The 12,588-nt window shown below is 41.1% G+C and overlaps 1 protein-coding gene across 1 annotated transcript in view; it reads right to left on the reverse strand.

The window, feature by feature from the left end:
* The window catches only part of FNIP2 (folliculin interacting protein 2), a 152,503-nt gene that overhangs the window by 75,902 nt on the left and 64,013 nt on the right, over positions 1-12,588 (reverse strand). The window contains 5 exon segments of the mRNA XM_020994002.2: positions 116-205; positions 398-498; positions 3,573-3,644; positions 3,744-3,844; positions 9,426-9,572. Coding sequence (XP_020849661.1) covers positions 116-205; positions 398-498; positions 3,573-3,644; positions 3,744-3,844; positions 9,426-9,572 — 511 coding nt within the window.

The raw sequence follows: 12,588 nt of genomic DNA on the forward strand, positions 1-12,588 counted from the left end.
CACCCCGAGAGCCCTTTGGGTTGCTAGTGAGGCTTTAAAGAAGATTCTTGGCTGAGAACAGCCACAGGGTTTAGTATATGTGTGGGTCATACCGAACTCAGCATTCCACACAAACCTGCAAAGAAAGAAGCGCTCCGGGTGAGCCGGAGAGGTCCTCCTTCAGCCAACCCTTGCAGCAGTTTGCTGCTGCACACCTGGAGCACACCTGGAGACCGGAACACATGGAACGGGCGAACAGAACATATCAAAAAATAATCACAGGTTAAAGACAAAGCAGAAACAAAAATGAAAACGAAAAACCCAACACAAAACAAAAAAGAAAATGAACACAACACACACACCCAGGACACATCAGTTAATTACAAACGTTCTTTTGTTATTTATGCTAGGTTTTTACCTAGGTTACTTCCAGCACGACAGGGACCCAAACTATTTTGATTTGAGCTCAATTTTCCCAAATTAGCATCTTGGTTGATATATTCAAAGCTGTCTTGCAAGCTAAAAACCAAAGAGGGAAAAGAAGGGAGAAAGAGCAGGAAAATGTCAATTGAAATGTCTAGGATAAAAATGAAACCGTTTCTAACACTTTTTTTAAAAGTCAAAACAAATCACTGATATCAATTCAACTTAATGACTCAATTCACTAAACATTTATTGACTCTATGCAGGGTACTCTGGTAGGTGCTTGCTACTACTAATTAAAAATCTCCTCTACTAATGACTCATCTCACCTAACAAAAATGACTGATTTTTAAAGGATTATTTAGGGTACAATAAAAAGCCTGGTTTAAAAATTAAACAACACAGATAGCATTCCTCAGTCATAACACAGAGGAGTGAATGACAACTTTGGTTTTGGAAACTTTTCTCACAGTGCAAATTTCCTCAAGGATTTTTATACTTCAATTGGATATGTGATGCCACTGATAACATTCTCCAGCAGTGCTGAATGCAATCCATCCATGTTTTCCCATCCTATGTCCTCCCAACAAATTCCCATGATCTTCACCCATCATGCTGGAGGCTGTCCTTCAGATCTCTTGACAGAGAATGAGTGGAGCATATGTGGGCTGTCCATTGGTTATCCCTCTCCATTGGTTATCCCTCTCCATTGGTTATCCCTCTCCATTGGTTATCCCTCTCCATTGGTTATCCCTCTCCATTGGTTATCCCTCTCCATTGGTTCTCTCGTGTTGTCTCGTGTTTTTTCTCTCTCTCTCTCTCACCATGTGACTAGTCCATTTCATTTTCTGGTCCTATTTCTCTCTGATAACATCCTTTATCCTGCTTCTCCTTCATAATTATTAACTGGTAATATGAGCAGTATGTTGCAACCTACCCTCAATCAAACAAGTATTCTTATTAAGTGCCTACTATGTGCCTTTTGGGCAACCCATTAAAATTACTCAATGGAGTTTTCTGAACTTCTCAAAACAAAATTTATTGTAATCACATTCTCTTGCTCCCTTAGCAATGGATGTCAAGGCATCTTCATGAGACTTTACTTTAAGTTCATCATGAGCTATATACAAGGTTATATGATCAAGTGTCTCAGAAATTTATAGGTGGGTTCTTTTGTTGTTGTTGTGGCTTTAAGATAAAACCAACTGCTCTATTCACATTTCCAAAGAGAAGCTGTCAGTTGATAGCTCCTTCTATTTAGCTGCGATTTCTTCAATTTCCTCTGGTTTTGCTTGTAGAATTATCACCATAGGTGGTTTACCGCCAACTTAATTAGTTGTTGGACAAACTGTATTAAAAAAAAAAGGGTACTGACGACAAAGAACTCGGTTGTTTTTCTACTACCTCTGTCCACACCTTCGGCTGCTGAGGCCAAAACAGTTTTGACACCGAATGGACAACCCTCAGGTGTCCCTAGGGCCACAATGACTTACAATTCCAAAAATGTTGGAATCAAGTCTTAGAGAAGTATATGGGGAGTAGATGTTTCAAATGTATTTGTTAATTATCAAGCTGTCTAGAATAGTATCACAAAAAGAGGTTTAAAATCATTTTAGCTAAAAACATAAGACTATAATTATACAAATCATGTTAAAAGTTGAGTTAACCTCAAAAGTTCAGCTACAAGATAGAAAAATTTATTACCATAAAAAACAAAAAACTGGTAAAATAACTATTAAAGTTAAGTAAAAAAAACTCATCAAGTCTAAATAATCATAACGGGTAATGAATGGCTATTTGCCATTCATCAAAAGTTAAACATTCACATACACTAAAGATTAGTTTATTTCATTCTTCCAACTCTAAAAGGCAATTTATTCTCAATTGCGAACAGTTCCAAATTAGAAAAGATAGCTAGAATGACTGTTACAAGGTTTTTCGGCTTTGCAGTATACTACAGAAAAAATGTTCATCCTGCTATGGAGACTATGCTGGTAGGAACAACACCTGGTTAAAAACAAAATCCTTCTATGTTCCAATACATCCTCCACAGCATGACTTCAAACTTGCTTCCTATTGGTCTAATTCAGTTTTCACTGGTCATACTTTATTATACACAGGGCCTTTTCTTTGATATTATTCAGGCTTAAAAAATTTATGAAATATGATAGGATTAAAATCTCAAAGTTAAGAAGGAATCATACTGGGGAATTATAATGCTCCTACTTCAGAGACATAATCAAGAATGAAAGTGGAAAAAAAATTCCAAAAGCTCTTTTCAGAGAAGATCCTTGCTAAAACTACACAATGTACTAATATCAGTAAGCATCTGAAACTAACAAGGCTTCTGCTCAACTTTTTTGTTTTAGCTTTAAAAAATACAGGTTGGCCAAACCAATCCTGTCCAATGGCCTTGATAAAGCTTTTTTTTTTAAAAGGGACAGACTGTATATAAGAGAGAAGGGAAAATCCCACACTTACAAGGGAGCAGCCAGGTGCAGGGGGAAAGCTGGACTTAAAGAGTAAAAAATCTGACTCTGCCACTTATAAATCGTGTGATTTTGCACAAGATTTGGTTTCTTCATCTGTATATTGGGGATACTATTACTTAACTGTCTATCTTGGAGGGGTGCTGGGAGGAGCACACAAGGTAATATCAGTGCATTGCATGAAAAGTAAGGTATTATTATTATAATTATTATTATTATTATTATTTAGGAAGACACATTCAAGAACATTGAAAGCTGGCAGAAATGGCTTTGATGCAAACTAAAAGGCCATGGGTGACAAAGAGAAGATAGTATGACAATCTGATGGAATACAACATAGCCCCTTTTCTTTCTCCATTTTTCACTCTTCATGGAGGAAGATGGTTATCATCTGACTAAAAGTAGAAAGGTGCTAAAACAGACCAAAAGTTTGGACGTTCACTCATCCACAGTCCCAAGGCCCCCTGAGAACACAAAAGAGCTTTTTAGACTCACTCCCAGCGAGGCAGTGGTCAAATTTAGGTGGGTGAATTCTAAGGCCAATTATATATTAATCCCTTTCTCATCTGACGGTGTTCCTCATCATGAAGAGTTTTACCAACTTGAAGACTGAGTACCTTGAAATAACAGCATCTTCTTTTTTCTTTTAAAGCAAGAGGGAGGGGGAAATCCCATACTTACTTGTTGGTACTTCCACAGAAGCTGCCCATCCTAGCAGAGAAGACCTTACTAATCATCAGCTGTGGTGGAGAACTAAAAGAGGGAAAACAAATCAAATACATGTAGAATTTAATCGAAATTCAACATCATACTCCCACTTCTCAATCCCTGAAACAAAGGCTGGAAACTTACCGTATATAGTGAATCTTTAAGGTAGAGCCTTTGTAACTCATTGCCACGGAACCAAACATCATTTCCCCAAGCATGTTGACATCAGAAGCTGGTCTTGTATACTATGACAAGTAGAAAGAAGAAAAGAAACTCAAAGTTGATATGCAGTAGTAGTTGACATGTTAATAACAGCACTGACTAGAACTTATGTAGCACTTAAAGGTTTGCAAAACACTATAAAATATTACTTCATTTTATCCTCACAATAACCTTGGGAGGCAGATGCTATTATCATGCTCAGAAAATAAGAGATGGAGTCACTGGCCCTGAGTCACACAGGCTTAACATATCTGGAGACAGGAAGTGAATTCAGGTTTTCCAGATCCCAAGTCCAGTGCTTTCTCTCCATTGTGCCTGTAGCACCACGGTTTTGTCCAATCCTTTACTCTTGGCTAAGAAGAAGGTAATGACTGTTTCCTTAAGTCAGTTCTGGTCATCTTATAAAGACTTGAGCTTTGATGCATGGTTTCTTCAGATTTGTTCTCAACACTGATTTCATGACGTTTTCTCTCTGCAAACTTTACCTTCCTAAGGATCAAAGCAATTTGCCAATTTTCTTAATCTCCACAATAGTCTCATTATAATGGGGAAGAAGAATCATCACTACCTCCATTTAGAAATTTTACAAGAGAGATTATTTCATTTGTTCTGCATGTTATATTTTAATGCTTCAGAATGGTGTGTAACTTCTATTCCACGGAGGTCAAAGACTGAAAGAAATATCTTACACATACCAAGATACTCATAGCAGCACAAAACCAAAGGGATACCCACTGATTAAGAAACAGCTGAACAGATTGTGACAAATGTAGCAAAATGTTATTATACAGTAAGAAATGCTCAATGTGAGGAATTTGGTGAAGAACAGGAAGATTTATGCTAAGTTTGAGGGAGAGATCCAAAAGAACAACGTGCACAATGACCACAGTTACGTAAATGAAAAGAAAACACAAAGACCAAGTTAAACTCTGTGGTGATGATGGTAATACATGTACATAGCACATTAAGGTTTGCAAAATACTCTACACAGGTTATTTCACCACCAGAGTCTTCGAGGTAGGTGGTATTAATATGCCATTTTACATTTGAAGTTGAGTGATTTGCCTCTGTTACCCAGCTAGTAGACTAGTAGTACGTGTCTAGGGCAGGATTAGAACTTGTCTTCCTGACTCTGAGGCCAATGTTCTATCCACTGCACCGCTCACCTGACTACAAACAACCGTGGTCACACAGAACACATCATTAAACATACCTCTCCTCTTGGACAGAGAGATGAGGGAAAGCACAGTGCAGCCACTGTCAATGACTGTTTTAGTTGTTTTTTGTTTGCATGTTTACTCAGAGGATGTACAAGGGAGGGTTCAATTCCAAAGGGGAGCTACTGTATTAAGAAATGTCTGTGATATAAAAGCAAAAGGTATCAAATGACTTATTTGGAAATGAAAAAGGCGATTTTGACAACATTGGTATTCCTTCAGCAACAAGGTCTTGACCCTTCTTCCATGCCTCAGTTACATTTCATGAGGTGGTGAAGGTTTCATTACCTAGTAGCTGGCCTTTTCTGCTGAGCCTCCCTGTGCTTAGCTAGGCTGGACCCTGGATAATGCCCCCTAACTGAACCATGTTGGAAATTGTTCCAGATTGGTGGGAGTTGTCAGAGCCTGTACCATGGCAGAGGTTCCTGTTAACTCTGGGCCACCAGTTTACTTGGTGCTAAAGAATTTTGAGTTAATTGCAGATATAAACATTCACTGTCCCTTCAGTATTAAGAACATATCTTGTAAAGAAACAGGATCCAGGATTCTTTAACCAATTATTTAACATAATATAACAAAGACTAACAAAATTGCCAGAACTAGAGGACTAACTGGTTCGGTTTGGATTAGTAGGAATTAAAAACTCTGGGATTTTATAAAAACCATACAGCATTCTTGTGACTTTTGTTTCGGTTGTGTCCAACTCTTCATGACCCCAACTGGGAGTTCTCTTGGCATAGATATTGGAGTGGTTTGCCACTTCCTTCTCCAGCTCATTTTGCAGATGAGGAATTGAAACAAAAAGGGTTAAGTGACTTGCCCAAGGTAACACAGCTAGTAAGTGTGTGGGGCTGGATCTGAACTCGGGAAGATGAGCCTTCCTGATTCTAATACCAGTGTTCTCTATTTACTGTGCCACCTCGCTGCCCTCTTCTTATGACAGGACCAGTATCTACCAGGGTTTACCCCCTCTCCCTTAAATATGAATTAGGTTAGCTTTTCCCTGAAAAGTAACAAAGCTGCCTAAGAGGTTGAGGTTCAAGCTGTATCTCCCTTGACACAGCTTCCTGGTAACCTCTGGCCCTATGGATGGGACTTTCATTTAAAGTCCTGGTCATTCATTTAAAGACTGGTCATTTAAAGGGCATTAAAAGGCCCACCCATGTGGATTGGACTCTTCAGACTTGGCAGATATACCAAGACCAAGTAAATCACCACACCCTACTGTGATGAATAGACTCCTATCCATATGGAGGTGAGGAAGTGCCACATCTACCCATTTTAGTCATTTTCAGTTTTCTGAAAACTTCTCGACTAAGTGCTGGAGTATCCTTGTTTAATATCCTTCCTATGGTATAGCTGAGAAAATGTCCTTTTGTTCCAACCCTGAACTTGCTCTAACAGGGTGCCAGCCTAAGTCAGGCCTGCCTTTAGAGGTCTCTTCAGGATTCAGCAGGGGTCTGAGATACAAATGGAGAAGTCTTCTTGATTTCATCCTGGATGACCCATGGCTTTGAACCCCACCCAATCCTCCCACAGGCTGCATGCTGCTTAATGCATAGAATTTAATTCCTATTTCTATCCCCATGAACTTGATACAAGATCATTCTACCTCCTGGACATTGATGCCTTTCATTAGACTCTTTGCATAATGGCTAAACAAGAGGTAGGCTTAGGGGAACTAGGAAAGAAAAGTGAATTCACAGCATCACACCAAAGAAAGTAACAGCAGTTGTTTTATCTTGTTGCTAAAGTAAACTAAAGGAAACAGTAGTCTACTTAACAGACCCTTGGCTGCTACTCTTCCTTACCAAATACCTGTCACTAGCCCAAAGCTACCCTTGTGTTATATAACAAGCTGCTTCTTGGTTCAGAAAAGAAATATAGCCCACTGTTCAATACAAACAAATGAAATTCTAATGACATTTGGAACCAACCGTCCAAAAAGTACTTGAGGATTCTATTTCACATGTGCAAATGAACAATTCACACTGGCATGTCTATCTACTACTGGCTAAATGAATCGTGTTATTTGAGTTCTGAATGTCCACATCTCTCCTCGATTAATCATTTACAATCCCTCTAATCTCTAGTTTTTGCACCTCCCAACTCAAAAAAAAACAAAAACCTGTTTCTTTTGAACACTAAAGTTCTCTCCAAAGCAAAGTATACAAAGGTGCAGTTGCACGTAAATCACCAAACATAAAACAACCACAGTCACTACCAGACAACATATACAACATTTTACCCAACCAGTCAGTCCCCCACCTCTCTGCTGAGGGAAACACGCTGCAATCATTTAACAAATGCCCAGTACAAGGAAGGTACCATAACAGGCACTGGGGATAGATGGACGGATACGGGGACAGACATACACACACACACACACACACACACACACACACACACACACACTTAAACAGTCTTTGCCCTCAAGGAGCTTATTTGTGGTCTACTGGGGGGGAGATGAGTAGGAGGAGGGAAGGGAGAAAAGATGAACAAACACAAAATATATACAGTTAGTACAAATTAATTTCAGAAGGGAAGGCAATAACAACAAGAGAATCCATGTTGGAGGCAGCACTTGAGCTGAAAGTTATAAAGCATTTACATTATCTTAACCAGACCCAAATAAATATGCTGTGTAAACATACCTACTTAACGGACCAGGTCCAAGTCTAAGCCAATATCTAATTCTGCTCAGATATCCAAGTCTAACCTTTTAAAACAGCTTCCTTTTGGCAAAGTAAGAGTGCAAGAGGATTGTGAAAAGAACTTCATGTTCATCCATTTCACTCCAACTGGCTGTCCTTTGGTTGCTCTGTCCCCCCTCACTTGCTTCATCACAAACCCTGATCCCTCCTCCTCCATTTCACAGCAGCCCTTGCACAGCCAGGTCCATTTCTTTCTTTCCCTTCGCCCAACTGAAATATCATCCCACATTTTCTCAACTACTAAGAACCTGTAGGTCCACAGGACAAAGGCACTCAATACAACAAAAACAAGAGACAGCCCAGAGCCTGGCCCTGCAGTGCATATCTTCAGCTACCCTAGGGTTGCTGAAGACTCCACAAGCTTGAGAAGCCTGGGTCCCTCTCAGACAATTCTTGATGAAGCGTAGAAAAGACAATAATAACAAATAAAAACCCTTGTCTCTAATATCTACTCTTTTAACAACTCACTTGTTTTCATGGGCTCCCCTACAACCTTAATCAAGATTTCTCATTTCTCCAGATACCCAGGCCCTTCCAAAACTGACATTCCATCAGTTGTCTGGATTTTAATTTTTGTTCAAGGTTCATCTCGGGTGCCACCATCTCGTCCCTGACATTCTCCCCACCCTCAACCCCCCTCCTTTCTCAAATTCCTTATTTCTCAAATTCACTTATTGAAGTGTTGATACTCCTAGTAGAATGTAAACACTTTGAGGGCAGCAGCACAGTACAGTGGTTTTGGATTTGGATTTGTAGGTCCACAGGACAAAGGCACTCAATACAACAAAAACAAGAGACATCCCGGAGCCTGGCCCTGTAGTGCATATCTTCAGCTATCCCTAGGGTTGCTGAAGACTCCACAAGCTTGAGAAGCCTGGGTCCCTCTCAGATTTGGAGCAGAAGGAGGTGGGTTCACATCCCAGCATCCCAGCTCTGCCACCCAAAGATGATGATGATGATGATGATGATGATGATGATGATGATGACAGCATTGATATGGTGCTTTATGAATCGCAAACACTTCACACGTTATCTCATGTGACCTTGTGTAATCACAGGCAAGTCACTCAGTCCCCGCCGGGCCTCAGTTTCATTATCTCAAATAAGGGAGATGGGCCAGCTGGCGTCTAGGTCCGTTCCAGCTCCATTTTTGTCTTGTATCCCCAGCTCCCAGCACAGGGTTTGGCACCTAGCAGGTGCTTAATAAATGGTTGCTGAATTTCGCTTGCTCTTCTGCTTCTCACAGATGAATGCCAGCCTCTGAGGTACCAAACAATTCCTTTCCAGTGCCAGTAGCACAGGCATGCTGACTCAGAAGGGGAAGCTTGTACACACTCAGGAAACCCTTGTGGATTCTTAAGCCTAACTAGGGATCCTGGCTATTCTTAATGGGAGTAGAGACAAAACTAGGGAGGGCACTTCTCCTGCTTGCTACTTCTCATTGCACTACAATGCTAGGGCAAGCTGTGCTGAGCTACCTCCACCTCTCTGCACACTCTCCATCATTCTGTAGCTGGAATCAGAAGGCAAAGCTCAGGTGAACAGCTGACACAGGCCTAAAGAAGTTTAGGCTACCAGATCAACAAGAGTCATTCTTCCCCACCCCACAACTTCTGTACGGGGCTTCTGCCTCTCACTCTGGTGGTATGCCCTCCATTCTGGACTCCTCTTACCTGGTACTTAGGAAGCTGCTCCTTGCCGTGTAGAGAGCCCACTGAAGAATGGGAAGAGGTGCTGCCATTGCTACCGCTGCTGCTGCTGATACTGTTCCGTGCCTGGCAGCACCTGACTGGCATTTTAATGAGGACATCCTCAGTTCTCTGGGGACAGAGGGAGATAAATCAGACCTTGAAGACAGCCAGGTTCATCAACCCATCTTTGTAACCTGGAAGCGCCTTCAATAAAACATTCAGGGGCAATCAAAGGCTGGCAGAAAACCCCAGTATTTCTTTCGCAGGTGACCCAGTGATGGGGATGGCTTTGGAGAATGTGTAATGCTCAGGAATTAGGCAAGATTAAATAAAGGTGTTAGGTCAAAAAAAAAGTTATTATTGATTTTTAAACTATGTTTAAAAATAAACATCTAAAAATTATCAACATTTTTAAAGTAACATTGGGATTAATATAGATTATGCAAACTCCAATCTATTCCATCATTGGTTTATATGAAAGTGATACAAAAAAAATTTTTTTTAATTAGTGGCCACCTTTTCCCTGTCTCCTCCTCCCACCCTCAGATCCCCCTCTCTCTAAAACCAGCACTGTTTCCCTCAGTATTTGATTTCAACTTTGGTCTAGTGAGAAAATCTCCTCTACCAGAGCAACTTTGTGGCAATTTCAAGTCTTAGAGAGTTGCCTGAGGCACTGAAAGTTTAATTGACTCAATCAGAATCACAGTCACTGTTTGTCAGAGGTAGAATTTGAACCCATGGCTTTCAGACTCCCAGACCAGCTCTCTAATTACTAGGCCACCTGCCCATCAGCTCAGTCTTATGTACCTTTTGATTTGCTGTCCATTAAAGCAAGGATGGCTTATCTAGTCTCTAACATGACTCTCATTAGGCAGTTCTAAGCACATAATTCAGCCGTCATGTGCCCACTCACATCATCATTCAGGAGGGAGGGACCTACAGAGTAGTTCCTAGCACCCACTCCAAAAACCAGGCTCCTCTGAACACTTTCCAATGAGTCACCACTTTTTGTCACTTATGCTAGTAACAGCCAGCACTTCAGGGAACCTAATTTATAATGGAAATTCACACTTGCCTCATTGTCTGAAAGGCCTGGGCTATAACACATTTTTAAATCTACCTCTCCAACGTCTAAGACATAACATGCATTTTTAGAGGGTAAATCTGGACTAGTCAATGAGAAGTAAAGTGGTATTGGGGGAGGCAGGTCTGACCAAGTTAGCCCTTGGCTCAAGAAGCTTCCATGGCTCCCTACTGCTTCTAGGATAAGATATCAGCCCCTTAGCTCGGCATTTCAAGTCCTTCACAGTCTGACTCCTCCATATCCTTATGGACTGATTTCATATTCTGCTATGACTCAGGTTCCAAATGAACCAGACTACTTTTCAGGTCCCTCTTCATGCCAGTCCATCTTCCACTCTGACACCTTTTTACCATCTGTCCCCCCAGGGTTGGGATGTTTGCCTTCACTTACTTCTCAATTCAATTCAACAAACATTTATATTACTTGTCTACTCAGCACAAGGCACTGTGCTAGGCCCTGGGGACACAAATTCAAAATCTCTCTTCAAATCTCTCTGAGGCTCAATTTTACTGTCACCTCCAACAAGGCCTTTCCTGAAACTTACTATACATAACCCCAGTAACTAACTGGTATATACTTATCTGTGGGTGAGTTTCATCCCCTAGGAGACTGTAAGTTCCTCGAGGACAGCCCTGTTTTGTTTTTGTCTTCATATATGGAAGATTAATCAGGAAAACCCTTGACCAATTTGATAAGTTTACAAAATGCCTTCATTTGAGGTCAGGAAATCACCTCCCCAATAAAAAAAAAAAGGCACTTTGCCTTGCTGAGGTGATATCTGGTTGCAGTGATACAGAAAATTCCTGGTTAATTTTCACTGAACAGGCCTGTCCCCTCCCCACAAGATGACTGGCTGCCTGGGACTCAGGGCAGCCAGGCTCTGTTTGGAGGAATGTGGGTCTCTGATCTCTGCCTTTAGACAAAAGGATTTGTCAGTCTCCTCTCAAAGGGCACACATCTCTTTATGGGGATGAGTGAGACAATGTGAGATCTCTCAGATGGACTAAGTGTAACAGTTTTGTATACTGTTACAAACTCAAGGTTGGTTACGCCAGCCTGAATAGGCCCAAGTTTCAAGTTCCTAGAAAAACACACGATCTGTACTGTTACATTAGTATTAGGTAATGGCTAGGATTGGTAGTATTATAATGAGATTCCTTGTTTCTGGGGTAGATTTTCGAGTTTTAGATTGTAAGGCTGAAATTCCTGTCCAATGGGAATTTACAGCCAGTGGTGGGTGGGTGTCTCCACATTAGGCCTATATAACCTTTGTTCTGACCTTTGTGCCTTGCCTCTCTTCGTTCAGACTGCCGGACTAAGCAGACGCCTGCTTCTCGCGAGAACGTAATAAATCTTTCACTTTATACCTAGAAAATCTCCGAGTGTTATTTTTGGGTAACTAGCACACAGGGATGTACGGTGCTGGCCCCAGATCAAGGAAGAAGACACGGACTCACCTGACAAACTTCCTTTATACCTGCAACGGCAAAGGCATAGAGACTTTGCGCAAAGCATTTACTATAAATATGTTCTCCAGTGAATTGTGGTGTCATGTTAAGAGCAGAAAACTAGGAGCAGGAGACCTAGTGGTACCACTCATTTGTTGTGGCCTTAGGCAAATCCCCCCACTTCTCTGGGCCTTAGTGGACTCCTTAGTGCTATAAGTGGGAGCCAGACAAAGGTCCTTCCCAGAAGTCTTCATTTCACCAAACGTACTGAAGCTTCCCACCATTTTTATAAATTGCTCAAGTTATTTTATTTTGTTGCCTCTGCCTGTCCCTGGGGAACCCCACTGATGAGGTGTGTGGGTGTGCAGTAAGTTCCCATCCTTCAGGGAACTGGAAAACTATGTTAAATGATATCCCACCAGTAAAGAGAAAGGTTCAGTCCTGGAGAGCCTTGCTGTGGATAAAAATCTACAGTAAAAACCCACTGTAACTCAGCTGAGAGATTTCCCTTCCCTCCCCTAGTTTCATCCAGGTAAGTCCAGGCCTTTGTTAATGATTAGCAGAACGCCTGAATTCTGAATACACCCAATAGGGGTAGCCTTTTAAACCAAAA

This window comes from Phascolarctos cinereus, unplaced genomic scaffold, assembly GCF_003287225.1.
Source record: "Phascolarctos cinereus isolate Bilbo 61053 unplaced genomic scaffold, phaCin_HiC Scaffold_9;HRSCAF=440, whole genome shotgun sequence".
Lineage (NCBI taxonomy): Eukaryota > Metazoa > Chordata > Mammalia > Diprotodontia > Phascolarctidae > Phascolarctos > Phascolarctos cinereus.